At 35.9% G+C, this 22388-nt stretch overlaps 1 protein-coding gene across 3 annotated transcripts in view; it reads right to left on the reverse strand.

Annotated features, from left to right (window-relative positions):
* The window catches only part of CEP350 (centrosomal protein 350), a 144427-nt gene that overhangs the window by 63980 nt on the left and 58059 nt on the right, over window positions 1-22388 (reverse strand). For all 3 annotated transcript variants that reach the window (XM_060091184.1, XM_060091185.1, XM_060091183.1), the window contains exons 18-27: window positions 20912-21022; window positions 20308-20448; window positions 18951-19087; window positions 17643-17765; window positions 14238-14407; window positions 11493-11689; window positions 10695-10879; window positions 10124-10211; window positions 2583-2729; window positions 811-968 (exon numbers count right to left, since the gene is read on the reverse strand). In XM_060091184.1, coding sequence (XP_059947167.1) covers window positions 811-968; window positions 2583-2729; window positions 10124-10211; window positions 10695-10879; window positions 11493-11689; window positions 14238-14407; window positions 17643-17765; window positions 18951-19087; window positions 20308-20448; window positions 20912-21022 — 1457 coding nt within the window. The remainder of the gene's footprint in view (window positions 1-810; window positions 969-2582; window positions 2730-10123; window positions 10212-10694; window positions 10880-11492; window positions 11690-14237; window positions 14408-17642; window positions 17766-18950; window positions 19088-20307; window positions 20449-20911; window positions 21023-22388) is intronic.

A 22388-nucleotide genomic window follows, 5' to 3' on the forward strand; every position in this document is an offset into this window, starting at 1 on the left:
TATCAAGATACAACTTAAGTTTAATCTGTGGTTCAAATTGCTAACTTAAAATAAAAGAGCAGTCAACAAAAATTTTAATGGACCTCTCTTCTATATTTAAAGAAGGTAGAAAACAGTCCACAAGCAGCTACTTTATAAGTGTATTTAATCAAATGTACACGCAAAGGAGTAATCTCTCATGTAAATGTCACTTGGTACGGTCAAAGCTGACACATAACTGAGCTATATCTAAATAGGAGTAGCTTTCTTTAAAAGAGTCTTTAAAAAATAATACTTAGAAATGTTTTAGAAGAATGGTAGACTGCCAAATCGTTCAACATCCCAGGAGAATTTCAGACTTTCTGGTTTTAATTGAGCAATTCAGACCCACTCACAAGGTTAAAATTTCACTCTTCTACTTGAGTAAGCCTGACAGTTGTCAAGAGTCACAGGATGAGATCTCAAGATATACCATTAAATTGCTCCCTCAAGTCAGTGGACATGTCTTCAGATTTCAGAAAAGGTAAAAATTTCACACTTACTCATAACTTTTAATAAAAGAAAGGAGAAAACGTTGTCATGGGTATATGTGCAAATACTACTTTGGTTTTTAAAATAAGAAACCTGTCTGTATCTAAGATGGAGAAAATTTGTTTTATAAATAAGGTCTACAGTTAACTGACTTCTAGGATGACTTAATAACTGCTAAAATGCAACTGAATCCATAAAATATTATGTTGTATCAATCTAATCTAATGAAATACATTAAAAATATTATTTGTTGCTACTACTTTACAGTGTAAATAGGAGATATTTTTTAAAATGAGTTACTTTTCATCCATGCGGCTTCTCATTTTCTTCAGTTTTTGCATAATGCTGCTAGTTTCACTGCTGGAGATTGAAATGGGGGAAGGACTGCGGGTCTCCAAGTCAGTTGGAGCAGGACTGGTTGCCTTATTATCCTTTGTATCATCATCACTATGAGAGTCCTGCAAACAATAGGGGGTAGTAAAGTATTATAATTATACTGGAATTTAAGATCTCAAACTGATTTAAACACTGTCATTTCAAAATTAATTTATCTTCAAAACAGTATTTGTAAAATAGCTGAAATTAAGGTATTACTTAAAGGACAAAATTATATCACACAAGTAAAATGTATATACATGTACTTATATAGTCCCTAGATTTGTTGCTTAGGAGCAACAAAACCTGAATAGCAGTGAGCATGCTTAGCACCAGATCTTGATTTCTAAATAACTATCCTCCTTGGAGAAACAGCTGATTCCAAGGCTGAGGCAGGGAAAGTAAAAGATGACCCTGAAACGTCTTGTTCCAGAAAACATGAAAGTGCTCAAAGACTGATGGGTACATGTCAAAAGGACACAGAAACCTGCTCGAAGAGGCTCCTAACGGCCCAATTTGAGAAAAAGTGAGCATCAAAACAAATAATGATAGTAACAAATTATAATGCTGAGTAAAACACAAATCTGTGAGTCCATACTCATATAAATAAAAGAATAAATTTAACTTTGATGAAGAACAGGAATGTATGTAGCCTCAAAATACCTTCATGCAATGCACTTATTAATTACAAAGAGAAAGAGAGTAACTATACAGTGAAGTATGGTAGATGCCACCTTAATCAAGTGTTCGAGTTAACATCATCAGTAATGAGATAAATCAAAATCAGGTGCCACCTGATTGCAGAGAACAATACAGCATCACTTCCGTGATATTCCTGCCAAAGATGCACAACCTGAATCTAATTATGAGGAAAGATCAGACAAACCCAACTTGAGGACCATTCTACAAAATATCTGGCATGTAATCTTCCAAAGTGTGAAGGTCATGAGAGTCAAGGAACTTTTCCAGACTGAAAGAGATTAAAGAGATATGAAAACTAATGTGTCAATACTAATTTGTTGGCAACATAACTCTCGACTGAGAAAATCAAAGCTCTTTGTACTGTGTTTGAAATTTTCTATAAATCTGAGATTGTTTCAAAATTTAAAGTGTACTTTAAAAATCAAAGCAGTGAATATTAAGAGATTTATTTAACTGTACTGCTACACAGGTTGAGTTTTCCAACACTATATTGACACTTTACAGTATTTCAGAATAGGTCCAAATTTTGTTATTGTCTGAATATCTCCTTTGAACCTTGTATCATTATATTAGACATTAGACAGCTGACAAAAGTATTATGTAAAGAGCAAAAATAATTAATTCCTCCCATTAATTCTGAGGAATATATTTGGATTGAATATATTCCTATTAATTCTGAGCAATATATATTGATATTGATATTTGGATTGATAAGCAAAAACAAGGCTCTCTGTCCCAACTGAATTTATAAATGGAAAACATTTTTAAACTAATATATGACCTACATGTCCCTTTCAAAACTTGAATATCCCATGAGAGGAAAAAAAAGACTCTCACTTTACATAAAGGCACATACATAGAACTTTATCCTGGTGCATTACTGTATCATAGTGCTAGAAAGAACACACCCACCATATTAGAAGATGAGGTAGAGTTAGGTATTAGCAAGCAACATGAGGCAGAAAACAAATTAATAATAATTTCATGTAATTTACCAATTTATTCTCCCCTGCAGACTTCAACTTCTCTTGCAGTTTTATGGTGGTCTGTCTGATTCTTTCTATCTCCTCCTGCTGTTTAAGAATCAGTTGTCTTTCCTTCCGAGCTGCCTTATTGGCTTCCTGAAGACGTTTAATTTCTGCCTAAAGTTTAAAGAGTTAGGCGAGGGATTGAAATTTGGAGGAGACAAGTCCAAAATAATATTTTAAAAAGAAAATCCAATCATCACATATATCAAAAATAAATACATACAGCATTTCAAGATAAAAATAATAATACTGAAAAATTTTTAAGCAGTGGAGGAGGGAAAAAAGTCACATAACTCCATCACTCTAAAATAATTTAACATGATTCCTTAATTCAAGTAATTATAATTACAACAGACTGATAATTTCATATCCCTTTTTAAAACTTAACATACCCCTTCATATTTTTCCATAGTGCCATTTAGTCTTTACACTTATTTGCTTAATAATTGCATATCAAGTAAACTAATTAATGTAACCATTATTCTATTGCTAAACTCCATTCCGAATAGTGCTTTAATGCCTATAAGTTGTTTCATACTATGGATTAGTTCTTTAGGAGAGAGTCCAAAAAGTAGGACAAACAAGTCAAAGAGAATGAATGATTTTATGGCCCTTAGAACAGTTTCTAAAATTGCTTTCAGAAAAGAATTTTCTCCACATAAAATGCCACCAGAAACATTTAAGACTACATTGCACCAAACTCTCTCCACACAGGATATTACTGTTTTCTTTTGCTAATAGTGGGCAAAAAATAATACACTTCACTGTTAATAATAAAATTTAACAGACTGTCCATTTTTTCATAAATTTGTTGTAATCTGTTTTCTTGTCAATAAAGTAAGCATAATAAAGATATTAATAACTTGTTACAATTTATTTAAATTTTAAAGAGATTTTTAAAAACTATCTGAAAATGCAAAAAAGTGCACAATAAACATTTAATTCCAAAATCCCAAATTAACAATTGTTAATACTCTGTCATATTTTCTCTTAGTCTTTAATTTCATAAAGAAATAAAAGATTACAGATAACACCGGTCTACAATTCCCTGCTCCAACTCCCTAGAGGTAACCACTATCATGGTATATATCCTTCCATGGTATACATCCTTTTAAAATTCTTCTACAAATATTTGTACTTACCTGCAAAAAAATATATACTGTTTGGTTTGTATGTTTTAAAATATTTTATAAGTTATATCGTACATATATATTTTCAATCTTGCTTTATTTACTAAACATTGCTTTTATATGTCTCCATGTTGATTTGCCCCTAAATGTTGCATAAATTTACACTGGAGGTATACAGATTTCATGTATCTATTACCTCTATAGTTAGGTAAGGTTGTTGTCTACTATTACAAACAATACTATAAGCAATAGCTTTATACTTTTTGTCTCCTTGGGCACGTGTATGAATTCCTCTCAAGCACCAGTTCTCGAAGTATGGTCCAAGGACCCTTGAAGCTTCCTAAGATCCCTTCTGGAGACTCTCAGGGTCAAACTATCTTCATAATACTAAGACATTATTTGCCTTTTCACTCCCATTCTCTCATGAGTGTACAATGGCATTTATTCACATTTTGAAGAAAATAACTATATTTTCCGAAACAAACAAAATTAGTGAAAATAGTATGTAGATGTTTGCACATCTCTTTACTGTCTGGCTTGGTTTTTTTTTTTTTTTTTTGGTTTGGGTTTGTTTGTTTTTTTTAATTGAAGCATAGTTGATTTATAATACTGTGTTAGTCTCAGGTGTAGAGCAAAGTGATTCAGTTATACACTAATTTTTTTTCAGATTATTTTCCATTACAGGTTATTACAAGATACTGAATATAGTTCCCTATGCTATACAGTAAATCCTTGCTGCTTATCTATTTTATGTATAGTAGTTTGTATCTGTCAATCCCATACTACTCATTTATTCCTCCCCATCTCCGTGGCTTGATTTTTTTTAAATACCATGCATTGCTCATTTGGACAATGTTTAGTTCACTCAGTTATGCAGATCTTCCAAATGTTCACATATTTCATTATACAATCCCCCCAAATCACATTTATTAATATCACTGTGATCTCGAAAAATATTCTTTAGTATTAGGTGGTAGACAGAAATTTTTCAAAATTCTGACATTTGCTTGAAAGTTTGAACCTTATCATTGGCAACAAACACTGTCAACTGCCTTCTTTGAAGTGACAAGCACACTTTGTTCATTTTTGAGAAAATGACTGTCAAATACCCTAATCTGAGCAAACATAGTTTGTCTCTGAATAACTCTTTCAAGTAAAAATGGTATTCCATGAAAAAAACCTGGCTAGCTCAGCTTGCAATTCAAACTACACAAATGCTTTCCCATGAGTTAATCACCGTCCTCTGGTATCTAGGAAAAGTGCTTAATTTGTGGGCTTCCCATTCCTGTCACGGAGAATATGAAAACAACAAGTACTCAGAGGTCAACACAATAAAATTAATAATTTTTATTACTTAATCAGGACATTCTTTAGTAGAACTAGATTTTTTTTCGCTGCAAGTATGTGGCAGTGGAAGATATAATGACTACTAGTAGTTTGGTGCCCCTGCCCTGATCTGTGCTAAGGCACCAGCAGTTTTACCACCATTGTTTTTGCACCATTTAGTGCAAATGTCAACACATAAAAAGGGCAAATTCACATCTCACTATCCTTATGAAAATAGTTTTGATCTCCCTGACCCATGAAAGGGTCTCAGGGATCCCCAGAGCTCTACAGAACACCTTTTGAAAACTGCTACTAGCTTAGGCCTGAGTTTCTAAACCAATTAATGTATAATTTCACCCAATCCAAGCCTAGAAGAAAGAAAAGGTTTTTTCAAGGGGTTCTAAGGGGAAAGTGTTTGCATCTCTCTTAAGAATAAGCCATAAGGTTGTGCAAGTAAACTGTTCACTTTAAAATGGTTAATGGTGGGATTTCTCTGGTGGTTCAGTGGGTATGACTCCACGCTCCCAATGCAGGGGGCCCGGAATCAATCCCTGGTCAGGGAACTAGATCCCACATGCATGCTACAACTAAGAACCTGCATGCCGCAACTAAGAAGCCCACATGCTGCAACCGAGACCCAGCACAGCCTAAATAAATATATATTTTAAAAATAAATAAATAAAATGGTTAATGGTATATTCATTTTAAAATGGTTATTTTATGTTATGTGAATTTCACCTCAAAAAAAAAGAATAAGGAAAATATGTTCCTGTTGGATACAGCTGTGCAAAGATATGTGGCCAAATTCCTCACAGCCATCTCACTACATGTCAAAATAGTCCCTACTGATACAACTGCAGTAAGTATCTCAGTACATATATCCTCACACTCTGGTGCTTTTACTCCTACAGGGCAACTTTCTAGGGATAGCTGTGAGACAGGCCTGGGACCTGGGAACCTTTGCTACAATGCTGCAAAGCTTGCACCTGGACACCTCTCCTTAAGCTATAAATACAAAGAAACTATACGGGACTAAAAATAACTGCTTGCATGCTAGGGCAAATTCTGGACCCAAAAGATACAAAGAGACCAAAAAAACCAACTGCCACTTTTGAAGAGCCTGGAGCAAAAGCAGGGTGCTGCGCACGCCCCCTGCACACAGCACCCCCTAAGGGGTGGGCAAACCACCTAAGCCACCCCTCCCGCCCAACCCCTGGACACACCCCTACCCTCACCCCACATAAGGAACCAGCTCGCTGGTCCCCAGAAAGCGAGCAAGCAAGCAAGGGAACCTATTGTTTGTTCTCACTGCCCCCTGCTACAGCAGGGGCCCCAATAAAGCCTTGCCTGAATTTCTTGTCTGGCCTCTGATCAATTTCTATTGATTAAGGAGGCCAAGAACCCTGGTCTGTAACAGCTAGTTGGATCAAAGAGTACTTCTTTGCACATTTACTTAAAAAGGATTCTGGCCTACTATAAACATAGTATGCAGAAAAATTAGTCACTCAAACCCCCACCACTGGGATTGAACAGTTTGCCACATTTGTTTCAAATCTCTGTTTCAAAATTAATTCATTAGAGAGAAAACTAAACTCTACCCCAATCTCTTTTTCTGTTTTCCTCTCCAGAAGTATATCATCCCTACATGTGCTGGGTACTTTTGATGCATGAAGTGATTCCATGGAACATATATTACTAATTGGTGACTTTTAAAAATTTACAAGAATGGTATCATATTGTACATATTATTTTGCATCTTGTTTTTCTGTAATAACTAATATTATGATTAAAAAAAAACTTTTGGCCCCACTGCATGGCATGAGGGATTCTTAGTTCCCCAACCAGGGATCTAACCTGTGCCCCCTGCAGTGGAAGCACGGAGTCTTAACCACTGGACTGCCAGGATAGTCCCAATATTATGATCTTTGATAAGACCTACTGCTGTCCTGTTCAATACAGTAGTCAATAGCTACATGTAGCTATTTAAGTTGAGATTAATTTTAAGTGAAATTAAAATTTCAGTTTCTTGGTTGCACTAGCCACATTTTAAGTACTCAAAAGCTACATGTAGGGACTTGCCTAGTGGTCCAGTGGGTAAGGCTCCGCGCTCCCAATGCAGGGGGCTAAGTTCCATCCCTGGTCAGGGAACAAGATCCCGCATGCATGCCGCTGCTAAGAGTTCGCATGCCACAACTAAAAAGATCCCGCGTGCCACAACTAAGACCCAGCACAGCCAAAATAAATAAATATATTTTTTTAAAAAGCTACATGTGGCTAGCAGCTACTGTACTGGATAGCAGAGATACAGAACATTACCATTATTAAACAGTTCTTATATTTAATGCATTCTTTTTTCCTGCAGTGTTATATTTTCTTGCAGAAATATGACCTGGTTCATCTATTCTCTTACTGAAGAAATAGTTCCCACTTTTCCCTATATACTGTAAAAGCTTCTCTAGGATATTGACCAACACATAGAAATGCTGAGTCATAAATTATGTCTTCAATTTACCTAGTTATAGTCAAACTGCTCTGAAAGTCGTTACACCAGTTAACACTCCCACCAGCTACAGAGAACTTCAGTGACAAAAACTGAAGACCTAAGACAGTTAAGTCTTAAACTTAAGTCTTAAGACTTAAGCCTTCAAACTTAGTCTTCACCTCAAAACATCCACCAATTCTAAAGCAGCATAGGCAAAAAGGCTAAGGAATTAAGCCAGAAACCTCTCAACAGCAGAGCAGAAATCCCCAACAGTCTCTTGTGCTGATAAAAAAAGGTTAACCTGGTTTTCAACTGAAATCCCTGTGGCGTCACAACCGAGCGTTAATGCAAAGCAGAAGTAGACGGAGGCTTACCAAGTCGGCAACCCAATGCCAACCCAGCTCAGCCCCTGAGTGGAATAAAGTGAACAGCTGACCACTCTAACTGCATAGAAGAGGAAAGGATAAATCCTCTCTAAGGGAAGATAACATCATCTGGAGCCTTTGCAGTTATTTATACACAGTGTCCAGCATTCAATAAAAAAAATTACTAGGGGCCTCCCTGGTGGCGCAAGTGGTTGGGAGTCCGCCTGCCGATGCAGGGGATACGGGTTCGTGCCCCAGTCTGGGAGGATCCCATATGCCGCGGAGCGGCTGGGCCCGTGAGCCATGGCCGCTGGGCCTGCGCATCCGGAGCCTGTGCTCCGCAACGGGAGAGGCCACAACAGTGAGAGGCCCACATACCGCAAAAAGAAAAAAAAAAAAAAAAATTACTAGGCATCTTAAGAAAAAGGGTCATATGATAATAAAAAATAAAAACAGACAATAGTAGCGGACACAAAGATGTCCAAATGATAGAGTTAGCAGATAAGGAAGTTAAAATAACTATGAATAATGTGTTCAAAAAATAACAAAAAAGGTCAAAAAACAGATGAAAAGGCAGAGAATTTCAACAAGAATTAAAATCTATAAAAAAGAACAAAACAGATATTATAGAACTAAAAAAGAAATCAAATTAAGAACTCACTGGATAGATTTAACAGTACACATCACGGTGCAGAAGCTGTAACTAATGAATTCAAAGACAGGTCAATAAAAACTTTCCAAACAGAAGCACAGTGGTTTTTTGTTGTAGTTGATGATGCTGCCGTGGTTGTTTTACTGTTTTAAATAATGACATTAAAACAAAACAGAGCAGAACAGAGACGTGGTAAATTGTCCAAACGTCTAATGTTTGCTACTTGGAGCTTCTGAAGGAAAGGAATGAGAGAATAGGACAAAAGCAACACCTGAAGAGATAATTTTCAAAAACTGATGAAATACTACAAACAACAGATTCAAGAAGCTCTGCAAACTCTAAATAGTATCAGTGCAAAAGAAACCACACCTAGGCAAATCATAGTATATCTACTGAAAAATCAAAGACAAATTTTTGTTTTTTTATTTTTTATTTTTATTTTTCGGCCACGCCACGCAGCTTGTGGGATCTTAGTTCCCCAACCAGGGATTGAACCCGGGCCCCCGGCACTGAAAGAACCGAGGCCTAACCACTGGACTTCCAGGGAGTTCCTCTTAGGGCAAAGTTTTTAAAAAAACTATTAAGTAATATTCCAATATATAACTCAAATGATTAAGTTCACAGATCATCCAACACAGTAGCTAGTACCTGAAAACAGGTCAATAAAGGAAAAGAAAACTAGAATCTATTAAGTACTTACCAGGCAACGTGAAACAGATTTTACATATGTTACCTCATTTAATCCTCACAACCACCATATGAAATAAAATCTCACTCCAACAGATAAGGAAACTAAGTCTCAGAGAGTTACTTAAACTTGACCATGAATACGCATTTGCAACGGACGAAGCTGGAATTCAAATAACAACTAACATTTATTGAGCACTTACCTTTGTGCCAAGGTTTGTTCTAAGTTATTATATGTATTAACTCATTTATTCCTCTTAACAACCCTACAAAGTATGTTATCATTATTATGCTCGGTTTATAAATAAGGAAACTGAGGAAAAGAGAAGTTAAGTAACTTTCCAAGATTATAAAACTAATAATTGGAAGGTTTGGGATTTTAATCTAGGCAATCTGACTCTAGAGCCTGAATTCTTAACCACTACACCATGCTGCCTCTCCAGGATACAAATGCCAGGTCTTTCTGAGTCCATTAAGCCAAAATACTTGTGAATTTGTAATTCATATGTCTTGAAAATCTATTTGGGGAAACAGTAACTAAAAAATTAATCCAATTAGACTCACAAACATCTTAATTTTAAAAATATGTATATCAAAGCACAACTTTATTTTACATAGTAAATGAAGGCAGAAGGTCTTACTCTATATTGTATTCAGTTAGCAGTGAAACACAACCTTAATTTAGGAGAAATATGATAGGCCACTAAGCAACTCCTGTAATCATAGTAGTAGGCATCAACAGTGGTAAATATCAACTAAATCTCCTTTAATGTGATAGTAAGAAAAAGAGATTAGGCAAAATAATAGATTCCACAATCTAACTTGTCACCTTACTTTCTCTTAAAGGAGTGTTTTTCCTAACATACCTTTTCTTGCTGCAACCTTAAGAGCAAACCACGTTGTTTCTTTCGGAGTGGGGGCATTTTATCATCTTCTCCTTTATCTCGTAGATGTCTGCAATTATTCCCATTGAGACAAAGATTAGATTAAATTTCTATTCTAATGTCAAGAATTCTCAACCACTAACAAATCTCTAACCCATTTAACATTTTCAAATGTGGATAACAGTTGCTGCATGCAGCAACTCCTAACCCAACAAATATTTTATTGGATATATGATATATGCAAACCCTAGACTATGTCCTTTAAAGATAAAATAGCTTTGAGAAATTTATAACATAGTAAAGGAATTAAGTATAAAATAACAATATAAGAGTCAGTTAAGTGATAAAAGAGAAATGCAAAGAAAATGTTATATGTTTAGGATGTCTTGAAAGCAACATGATTCAAGGATGACTGCTGTATTTCTAGCTTGAGAAACTGGGTTGATCAAATTAAACTAGATGAGGAAACAAAAACATCTTTAAAAACAAAGCATTTCCTTTTCATGAAAGGAGAAATCGAACAGTCAAAACTATGTTCACTGAAAGAACTTACTTTTTCTGATGCTCTAGCCAGGCTAATTCAGCTTTAGTTTTCTCCTTCAAGGCCTTTTCACGGAGACGCAGGAGTGAAGACTGGTGAGCTGCTCTCATTTCCTCTTCTTTCATATACTGTCTAACCATCTCCATAGTAAATTTAGAAAAGCTGTCTTGTCCTCCTGAGAATGGCATGCTCAGCTCCTGAGTTAGAGAGTTTATGTCATGTTTATCACCATCTAAACCTTTTGGAACTTAATTAACTTTATTAAAAGAGGTATGCACTTATAAAAATAAATTATGTATATAAAAAGGCTGCCAACCACATAAAAGAACATTCTTCCAAAAAAAAAAAAAAAAGGCATGTGAAAGCCAGTAACATTCATCTGCTAATTTATTCACCCAATAAAATTTTAACAAACAACTACTGTAAGCCAGGTACTGTCTCAGGGGTGTAAAGCTGGGTAAGAATTTGCCCCTGTTATTCAAAAGGCTTACAATTTAATGAGAAGAAAGATATAAATGAACATTTTTAAATGGAATAGTGTTGTAAGGGCAAAGTAAGTGAAAAAGCTCAAGACATAACTTTGGCTCAGATCCTCAAAAGCCTTACATATCATTCCAAGGAATAAGTTTGTAAGCTACTTTATAAGGAAAGCAAAGCCAGATTCTATACCAAAAATATAAAACTGATATCTCAGGAAAATCATTCTGGTAGCTGACAATTGAGTTCAAGTACAAAATAATTCCTCATACCTTTGAGATAACACATCCACAACTATTTATGAAGTATCTCCACAGGTAAACTGAAACACACCTTGGCAGAGGACAGTGTAGTCTTTTCGGGGGAAGTTTCTTCATCAGAGTCATCATGATGGCCTCTTTTCTTTTCCATGTTAAATCTGCGATGACTCTCAGAAGGTAGTAAAGATCGAAATGATCTTTCTTCTATTTCATCTTCTGTCATGGATTCATCAAATTTCAGGGAATATTCTGTTGCAACAGAAGTTGAATCTATAATAAAAGAATATGGAGCAAGTAGATTTTATCATTATAACAGTTTTCAGGAGATATTCAATTAGTAGCCCTGAATAGCTTCCAGTTTTTTAGCAATTATGAATAATAATGCCACAAATATTAGCATACAGATTTTTGTGTGGACATAAGTTTTCAGATCACTTGGGCAAACACCTGGGCATGTGATTGCTGGGTCATTATAAAATGCTGTGTAAATGTCTTCCAGCAGCGCTGTGCCATTTTGCATTCTCATCAGTGATAAATTCAAGTTCGTGTTGCTCAGCATCCTTGCCCCAATTTGTTGTTATTTTGGATTTTAGCTATTCCAATAGGCAAGTTATAGTATCTCATTGAGATTTTTTTGTGTGTGTGGTACGTGGGCCTCTCGCTGTTGTGGTCTCTCCTGTTGCGGAGCACAGGCTCCGGAAACGCAGGCTCAGCGGCCATGGCTCATGGGCCTAGCCGCTCCGTCGCATGTGGGATCTTCCTAGACCGGGACACGAACTGGCGTCCCCTGCATCGGCAGGCGGACTCTCAACCACTGCACCACCAGGGAAGCCCTCTCACTGAGATTTTAATTTTCACTTCCCTATAAATATATGATATTGAAGACCTTTCCCATGTCTATCTGCCATTTGTATATTTTCTTCAACGAAGTGTGTCTGTTCAGCTCTTTTGCGTATTTTTTAATTGGGCTGCTGATTTTCCTGATGAGTTTTAAGAGTCCTTTATACATTCTGGATATAAGTCTTTTATCCAACGTGATTTACAAATATTTTCTAACAGTCTGTGGCTTTTCATTCTCTTAATAATGTCTCTAACAGAGCAGAAGTTTTTAATTTTTAACAAAGTGTACCTTATCAATTTTTTCCTTCATGGATTGTACTTTTGGTGTTGTACCTAAGAAATCATTGCCAAACCAAAGTGACCTAGATTTTCCCCCGTTTTCTTCTTCATACTAGTTTTTCAATGTTTTAATTTCTTTGGATTTTGGTTGCCCCATGAATTCTAGCCACCTTAGCTTTCTTGAAAGATAGGCATGTTCACAGCTGGATAGCTCTATTGTCCCATCCCACAGAATCCCAGAAGTCTAAAAGCTTTCCTATATTTCATCCTGTCTCTTGTCCTTTAGTCCAAACTGGCTATGTCTCTGCTAGTATAACCCCACCTCTGTGCCTGGCTTCTGCTGAACATGCTGAGATGGCTGATTAAATCCATGGGTAATGTCTTTAGGAAGTAACTATCCAGTCACACCCTTGGTGTTCTCTCCAGAACTCACTTTCTCATTTTTTACAATATAGATAGGCTGAGAATTTTCCAAATCTTCAAATTCTGGTTTCTTTTTGCTTAGTAATTCCTTCAGTTTATTTCTTCTCTCACATTTTACTATAAGCAGTAAGAAGAAACTAGGCTATGCCTTCAACATTTTACTTAGAAATCTCCTCAGCTAAATATCCAAGGTCATCACTTTTAATGTCCGTTTTCCACAAAACACTAGAACAAGTTCAGTCAAGTTCTTTGCCACTTCATAACAAGGACTGCCTATCTTCCAGTTTCCAATAACATGTTCCTAATTTCCACCTTTATTGGACTTCATCGGAATCACCTTTAATGACCATATTCCTACCAACAATCTCTGCAAGGCAGTATAGGCTTTTTCTTGCATGAACCTCAAAACTCTTCTATCCTTTACTCGTCATCCAGTTCCAAAGCCACTGCTACACTTTTAGTATTTGTTATAGCATCACCCCAACTTCTAGGTAACAACATCTGTATTAATCAGCTAGGGCTGCCATAACTATAGACTACTATATCCCTATATTATATTCACTATAAAATTTACAGAAAAAATTTTTGAAGGATGAAAAAAATTTAAAATTTAAATATTTTCTTCTTACACTCCAAAGACTGTCTTGCCTATCCTGCTTTGAAGACTACAGTTCTAGACTATCAATCAAAAGCACTACTTAATGACCAGTTATTTAAAAAATAAATCTAGAATGGAGGCCATTAATTTACCAACTTAATGTCTTAAAGGTGCCATTTGTTGCCAGATTCTGTTTTCTTTGCTATATTATTTACTACCCATGATTTGATAGGAGTACAGCTTTAATTTATGATCCAGGAAAAGTAATGAATTTTAATCTATTTAATATATCTGATGTTATCATTTATAATAAATTGTACCTTATATTATTTAAAATTTAAAGTTCTAATAATGTATTCTCCTTTTTATGATCGTGTTACACATCTACAGTAGGATAAAAGTAATTTTTTTCAGTACTGAGTATATATTCCATTCACATGCATGGTCACCTAGATTTAGTCTTGCCTCCCCTCAGAATCATGACACACAACCATGTAAAACATTAGCAAGGTTACTACTGGCATGGTGTATGGCCTTCAAACAGTTTCACCTGAATACATTTAATATCAGACATAAAACCTTGTCTAATTATATTAATTAGTTCAGTCACAAATATCTCAAAGGGTTCTGGAAGCCTCCCCAAACGATAATTATACATACATGTGCAAAGAAAGTTACCTTTCTCATCGGGAAGAGATGGTACACTATCACTTCGTAGAGAATCATCCACAGCAGTCTGGACCTGTTCATCAATAGAACTCTCCGTCTTTTCACCATGAAGTTTCTTCTCATTTTCCTTACAAGATGGAACTGAAGGACTTTCTTGACGGCTGCTACCACTACTACTCCTGTTTAAGGATATTATGGAAACAGACCAGAAAAAAAATAAAGGTAACAAAATAAGGATCATAACTTCAAAGTAAACTTATTTGGCCAAGGAAATGTGCCTTATGATCAAGATATGAAATGACGAAAGATATAATATAAAACATAAAAATGCTACATAGACATAAGTCTGAGAAGAAACTTTCAGGAAAGATGAGTAGAAGAAAGGAAGATTTCACTTTTAAATAGTCATAATGGAGAACCACTATTCTCAGGCTATCACTCCCTTTTTTCCTTTCATTTTAAAATCAATCTACTGGGAAAAGAGGCTTCCATCTGCTGTTAAATTATAAACCTCATAATTTATCGCAGTTTGCTTCAATTCCCAACTATTCTACTGGAACGGTTCTTGTAAACTCCACCTAAACTCTGTCAAATCCAATAGATAATTTCTTTTTCTACAATATCAGAGGTATGAACCTCTTATCTCCTGTTTTAAAAGTTCACTAAAGCAAATGTAGTAAAGTGTTAACACTAGGGTAACCTGGATGAAAGACATTTGGGAACTTTATATTATTCTTGCAAAGTTGTTGTAAGCTTGAAATTATATCAAACTTCAATGATCAATAAAAGTGTTCTCCGTTCTTATATACCCTGACTCTACTCCCACCTGCTTCTCTTCCTACCTCCCTAGCAAGTTTTCCTGTTTCTTTCGCTTCCTTTTAATTTTTCTATCTTTTCTTAAAATGACTGTACTTCCTAGGGTTTTGGTTTTGGTTCCTTTCTCCTTTATGCTATATACTCTCCTTGGACAATCTTACGCATCTCTATAATTTCAAGTGCTATCATTTGGAATGAGCCTCAAATCTGTATCACTAGCTCCACCCTTCCCCTGACTTTAAGCCTCAAATTTCCAAATGCTTAGTGAACTTGTTTTCAAGTTCAGTGTTTTCCTTCCTCCCTCTTTGCTTTCCTTAATTTATCCATTCACTAAAGATAAATATATAGCCAATCATAAGCCAGGTTTTGAGATCCTCTGAATAAGCTATTTCCTCTTGTGACATGCCCTTCCTTCCCTCTCTGCCTAATGAATTCAAGACTCAGTTGAAGTATCATTTCTGCAAATTGTTTGTGGACCCCTTCTCCACTCCCAAGGAAGGTCTGTCTCTGTGTTTAGTGTTTTTTTGTGCATATTTCTACGATAGTATTTATCAGAATATTACACAATTATTTGTCTGCCTTAATAAATGTTTTCGAAAGGATAAACTATAATAAAGCTATAAGGTAAAAGACAGAATGCAGGAGCCTGCAAGTGCTTTGGAGTCAGTAGGATATGGGGTTAATCTCAATTCTTCCACTTAGCAGTTACACACCAATCATTCACTCAATAAACACGTAGTAGATTGCCTACTATGTGCTAGGCATTTCGTTAAGCTCTGGGGATACAAGAATGACACAGTCTTCATTAGTCTACCAACAAGTGTGGGTAAAGATGTGGAAAATTTTTATATTCCTGGTGAAAATGTAAAATGGAACAGCTGTTTTGGAAAACAGTTTGGCATATCTTCAAGATATTAAACAGAGTTACTATTATGACCCAGCAATCCTTTTCCTAAGTATATACCCAAGAGAAACGAAAACACATGACCACACAAAAACTTGTACACGAATGTACACAGTGGCACCATTCATAAGAGCCAAAAAGTGGAAACAATCCTAATGTCCATCAACTGATGGATAATTGTGGGATATCCATGCAGTAGACTATTTGGCTATATAAAGGAATAAAGTACTGATACATGATAGACAAACTTTGAAAACATTATGGTAAGTCAAAGAAGCCAGTAGCAAAGAACCACACATTTATATGAAATGTCCAAAACAGATAAAAATCCATATAAAATAGAAATAGAGAGTAGATTAGCTGTCACCAGAGGCTGGGAAAGGACATAAGAAGTGACTGTTAATGGGTACAGGGCTTCTTTTGGGGATGATGAAAATGAAGCCCTCAAAGAACTCCAAGTCTAGTCTACAAGTGGTAAGTAAAGGAGTGAGAATATAGAAGGTGGTAAAGGCTGTAATAGTTATACGGAGTGCTGTGGAAGAACACAGAAGGGATCTCTAAAGCAGATGAGGGGTAATACTGATTCTTAAAGGGCAAGTAAAAGTAAACGAAATGAAATGGAGCAGGGAGGGTCCAGAAAGAAGGTACATCATATGTAATGGCACAGGAGACAAAGAGAGCATGGCTCTTTAGAGAAATGCAAGTAGTTAGAACCAGTAGAATACAGTAAGAGGGGAAATGCCAAGTGACAGGGCTGGAGATGGACTAAAGACTCAATAATAAAGGGACTTTCACACTATACTAAGTGGCTCTGAGGAAACACTGAAGGTTTCAAACAGGTAAATAACCAACTGGCTGAAAATTTTAGAAAAATCACTCTGGTCGCCATGTGGTTAATGTATGAAGTGGGGAAGGGTTACAGGACAGGGAAACCTATTAGGAGTCCACTGCAGTAACTCAGATGATGGCCTAAATTAAGTGTCAGTGAAGGTTAAATGAAAGTCATATAGTTCCAGACACAGAGTAAGTACTTAATAACTGTTGGTACTTATCCCACATTAATCTTCATGTTTTTTAGTCTCATGATTTAATTTTTAAATTGAGGTTTTAGTATACTTTGACAATATAGGTATCCTACCTCTAAGAATGCTGGAAAGAGGCCTCTAAAACCTTTTAATCCAAGGACAGAACCACAATTGAAAATTATAGGTGTTAATACTTGTGCCAAGTACAAAGACAAAGTATTCAATCTTCTTTCATAATGATAAAAATTAGTACATACAGAAATGTCAAAAAATATGGATGTCAGCAAAGCAATGTGCTTTGGAGCCAGACAAACCATGGTTCAATTCCTCGGTGTGCCACTAGCTATGTGACTGTGGGTGAGTTTCTAAACATCTCCATGAGCCTCAGTTCCCTTATCTATAAAAAGAGGATAATATCTGTCTTGGAAGATTGTTGTGAAGATTAAATGCAGGAAGAACAACTTATACAGTACTTGTACAATGTAGACTGTCAAGGAATGGTAGCTATATTATTACATGGAACAACTATTTTGTAAATCAGCTAATTAAATGGGGGAAGCCAGAACAGAAGGGAAGACACTATTTCATTTAAAGAAACAAGATTAAGGAATCAAAAAAAAGCAACGTCTAAGTCATTTATCAGACTTTACTAAATCAAAGTCTTTTTACCTTCTCTCGCGATTCTTGTACCTTGAAGACTCAGAATAACTATCATATGAAGGGGAAAACTTCTGATGCTTGGAGTCAAGGGTCCCTTCTTTACTCTGAGAGAGTGGACCAGATTGATTTTTCCTACAAAGAAAATAAAAACTGATTAAAACATTTAAAGTCTCAAACAAGAGAAAGATTTTTAAGTACTGCTTAATATTAACATGAGATAAAATCTTGAATTAATAGAAATTATGAAATAACTGTTGCAAAGTATTTGAGAAAGAAAGGCATTTGCTCACAGAAAAGCATACAACACATTAAAGAATATCTCCTATTTATTACGAGAAATAAACACAAATCACCCCAAGTATCAATGAATGTGAATAGAGACTTAAAATCTATGAATTAGAGACAGTCAAAATGTGATGTAAAAAAATACACATACGCGACTTCCCTGGTGGTGCAGTGGTTAGGAATCCGCCTGCCAGTGCAGGGGACACGGGTTCAAGCCCTGATCTGGGAAGATCCCACATGCTGCGGAGCAGCTAAGCCCGTGCACCACAACTACTGAGCCTGCACTCTAGAGCCCCGAGTCATAACTACTGAGCCCACGTGCCACAGCTACTGAAGTCCGTGCTCCTAGAGCCCGTGCTCCGCAACAAGAGAAGCCACCGCAATGAGAAGCCCGCGCACCTCAACGAACAGTAGCCCCCGCTCGCCGCAACTAGAAAAAAGCCAGCGTGCAGCAACGAAGACCCAACGCAAACAAAAATAAATAAATAAATTTATTTTAAAAAATTACACATAAACATGATGACATCACCCAGCCCTGCCTAAAAAACTCTCCAATGACTTTACATTGCTCCTAGAATAAACTCCAAAATCCGTAAGATCTGCAAAGTTCTACCATAATCTGATCCCTGCATCATCTCCTACCATTCTCCTCTTTGCCCTTTGCCCCCAGTCACTTTGGTCTTCCTTCATCTTCTCCTCCACCTTTGCATGTATTGACCTGCCTATTCCTTTCCTCCTTTACATCACTGACTCCCTTTCATCCACTAGATCTCACCATAAGCTTTACTTCCTCAGGAAAACCTTCTCTGACCACCTTGCTATTCAAACTCCTTTGTTGTGTATCTCAAAGTCACATGTTCCTTTCTTTCATAATGCTTAATTTGTAAAGTGTTCATTCACTTAAAGGATATTTGATTAACGTCTCTCTTCCCCACCAGACTGTATGCCCATAACTGTATTTCCAGTACCCAAAACAGTGCCTGGGACTTAATAGATACTCATGACATATCTGCTGAATGACTGGATATTAACCTATCTGTTTCAGCTCTTGTCCTTAGTTGTTTCACGAAGTCTGGAGCATACTGCCGCTGGTGGTCATAGAGCGTTGCTAGGGGAGCTCCTGAAGCAGTGATGGCATCTGAGATATGAGTTCGAGTCAACTCTGCCATCTAAATATGAACACAACAAGGCAAAGTAGATATAAAAAGGTAACATCACAGAAGAACTGAGAGTGAGCAGAGTGTCTTAGAAAGATCACTGGACTGAGAGCAAGCAAATTCTGCCATATTAGGTAAAATATTGTGGGCATGTCAGTTAGACTCTTTAAGTTTCAACAACTTCCTTATAAAAATAGAGCTAGACCACATGATTTCTAAGGTTTCACCCAGCTATAACAATCTATGAATTATTAGACAGAAAACCTTCAAGTCCAAAATAAGCCACAGTAAACCAAAAATTAAATCTTCTTTCAAGAATCAATTCAATTAGAACTTCCTATCTAAGTCTTTTCTGACCAACAATGTGAAGTACATCTTCCCTACGCTTAGCCATTATTGCCATGTATTATTCATTTGGTATTTATCTAATCGCTGCTTTGACGAATTGAAGTGTTTTTGAAATCTTTGTTAATTGTAATCTAAAATTTTCTTGAGAAAAGAGACTCTATACTTATTTGCACAACCCCATGGTACCCATCATATAGTAGGTTCATGGCTTTTTAATAACAGAATCATTTCACAAACAGTCCTAAATAGTAACTGCTAAAATAAACTGTAACTTTATAGATTATGATATCCTATATAGAGACAGCAGTGAAACTATTTCTGGCTTTATCTTTGGTATAATTTAAAAAAAAAGGACACTAATATCGCTCTGGGTAACAATGAAACATCTTCATACAAAACAGATCCATGGCTCCGTGGGACTAAGATTGGTGACTGACTGCAAAGGGCATGAAAGAATATTTCCAATACTCTTAAAAGTTTTATTTCTTGATTATGGTGGTGTTCAGAGGAATAGATAGATACGATAAAGAAATATATATAGATACCTATATCTATCTGTCAAAACTCATAAAACTGTGCACTTAAAATGGACATATTTTATTGTTTGTAAATTACACATCAATAAAATTGATATTTTTTTAAAAAGCTTACTCAGGGGCCAAAATATAGAGTTCTTCTGCATCTTTTTCTGTCCCCTATATCATTCACATGGACAACACACTACAATAAATGATGCCTCATTTCAATAGGGTATGGCCCTCATTGAAAGTCACTTATCAAAAGTATGCATTCGCTAGATGTTAGAAACCCATGACTGCTAAGACCAAAGGTAATCAGACTGACTAAAAAGAACTAAAAGGAAAAGGGTTCTCGGTGGCTCTCACCTCACAGATTTGGCGTGCTGCATCTGTGGTCAGGCGAGCAGTCTCTGTTTGCTGAGCAGCTATTTTACAAGTTGCTTCCTGCAGGACTTCAGTTACATCCCGTTGTGATTTAGCCACCTGCTGCAATGATTCCGCATGGACCTGTTAATAAAAGAGGGTGAAAAGAGAACTTACTTTATGTCTCAGTCTCATTCCACCCACATTAGTTTTAACTTGTAAATTTGTTTCATGGATCAAATGCCTTGAGGAAAAAAAAAAAACCAAAACCTTTGACTACTATCTTGATTTCATGTCTTAAAATTTAGAGTTTAAAATCTGGAGTCTTAAAATCACTGCTGAAGTTTAAGTCTTAACTCCACTGTTCACAAGTTGATGTGTCTGTAAACAAGTAACTACTGTGTACCTCAGTTTCCATTTCTCTAAACTGGGGATAGGCCTTGACTACTTAATTTCACAGGGTTGCTACAAGAATCAAATGACATGAAATGAACTCATATGGTATAATGTACTAAAACATTATTATTTACATCTTTCCTTTTTACTCCTATATAACTAAAAGACTACTAAAGTGATTTCAAGGATAGAGATTTGCAAAAGAAGCTACCTGAGCTGCTTTGCTTCGGGTTTCTTCTAATTGTCTCTGACACTCCAGAGCCTCTTGTTCAGCCTTCAATTTCAAAAGGGCCAAGTCTCTTTCATGGCGTTGCTGCTGTGCCTTCAAAATAAAGAAATGATCAACTATTAATTCTAAGATACTAAACTATTTCAAAGCAGAAACTAAATTAAATAGAATGCTGTTTTCCTAACACAGATCTTTTGAAGCAACTAATCAGAGCCTAAAGGAAAGACAGGAAATAGCGTAGACATCAACCATTTATCATTTATCTAAATATTTAGTGACCACCTACTGTGTATCAAATAATATAGTAATATAAAAAATTTCCAAGACATGCAGGACTAAGACCTCATATCAAAAAGCTAGTTTAAAAGAAAAGCTATGGTACCTAACTCTTTGGAGGAGATTAAAACATCCTAAATATAAGAATAAAGATAATGCTTCACACCTCACAATTTTATGATTCCTTTATTTTGACTTTGAAGGAGCAGCTTCATAAAAATGTTGCCCTCCAAAATGTCTCCTTCTTAACAGGACTGTTTCTTTCAATTATTCCATACGATATTATCTATAAATTTATATGTTTTCATTTCTTCTGGAATAGTGCTAAATAATATAGGTTCTCTAAAGGTGGTAAGGCTGTATATAAAGTCATACAATGCCCTGTCCGTATTTGGGAAACCCAAAGATATAATGTATCCTTAAAATGGGAGATAACGTCAGCGGTTTTTCAGATTTCAAGGAAAGGATGACAACTGCAATAGGGCCATTTCCTCAATCCAGTGATTTTTTTAACGAAGTTGGTATCAGCCCCTCTCCACTGTCCACCGGTGAGCATTTGGAAATGTCTGGAGAGCTTTTACTGTCACAATGAATGGACAGCACTACTGTTATTTATTGGGAGGAATGAAGGAAGGCTGAACAGTTCCATACAAAAGAACTATCTATAGGTATTTTAAGAGGAACAACTAGAAAATGAAATTGAAAAAAAAATCATTTATTATCAAAAGACATAAAATATTTAAGAATAATTTTTAAAATGTGTAAGACCACTACACTGAAAATTACACTGCTGAGAGAAATATTTAAAAACCTGAACAAACAGAAAAAAATACTATGTTCATGAATTAGAAGATGCAATATTGTTAAGATGTGAACTCTCCCCATACTGATCTATAGATTCAATGTCATTCAAATCAAAATGCCACCAGGCTTTTAAAATTTTTTGTAGAAACTGACAAACTGATTCTAAAAGTTATGCAGAAATGCAAAAACGTAGAATAGCCAAAACTATCTTGAGAAAGAACAAAGTTGGAGTAATTACAGCCTGATTTCAAGACTCACTATGGGGGAGGGGGGGAGGGATAAATTGGGAGACTGGGATTGACATATTCACACTACTATATATAAAATAGAGGACCTGCTATAAGGACCTACTGTATAGCACAGGGGACTCTACTCAGTA

The sequence above is a fragment of the Mesoplodon densirostris genome, chromosome 2, assembly GCF_025265405.1.
Source record: "Mesoplodon densirostris isolate mMesDen1 chromosome 2, mMesDen1 primary haplotype, whole genome shotgun sequence".
Taxonomy (NCBI): Eukaryota; Metazoa; Chordata; class Mammalia; order Artiodactyla; family Ziphiidae; genus Mesoplodon; species Mesoplodon densirostris.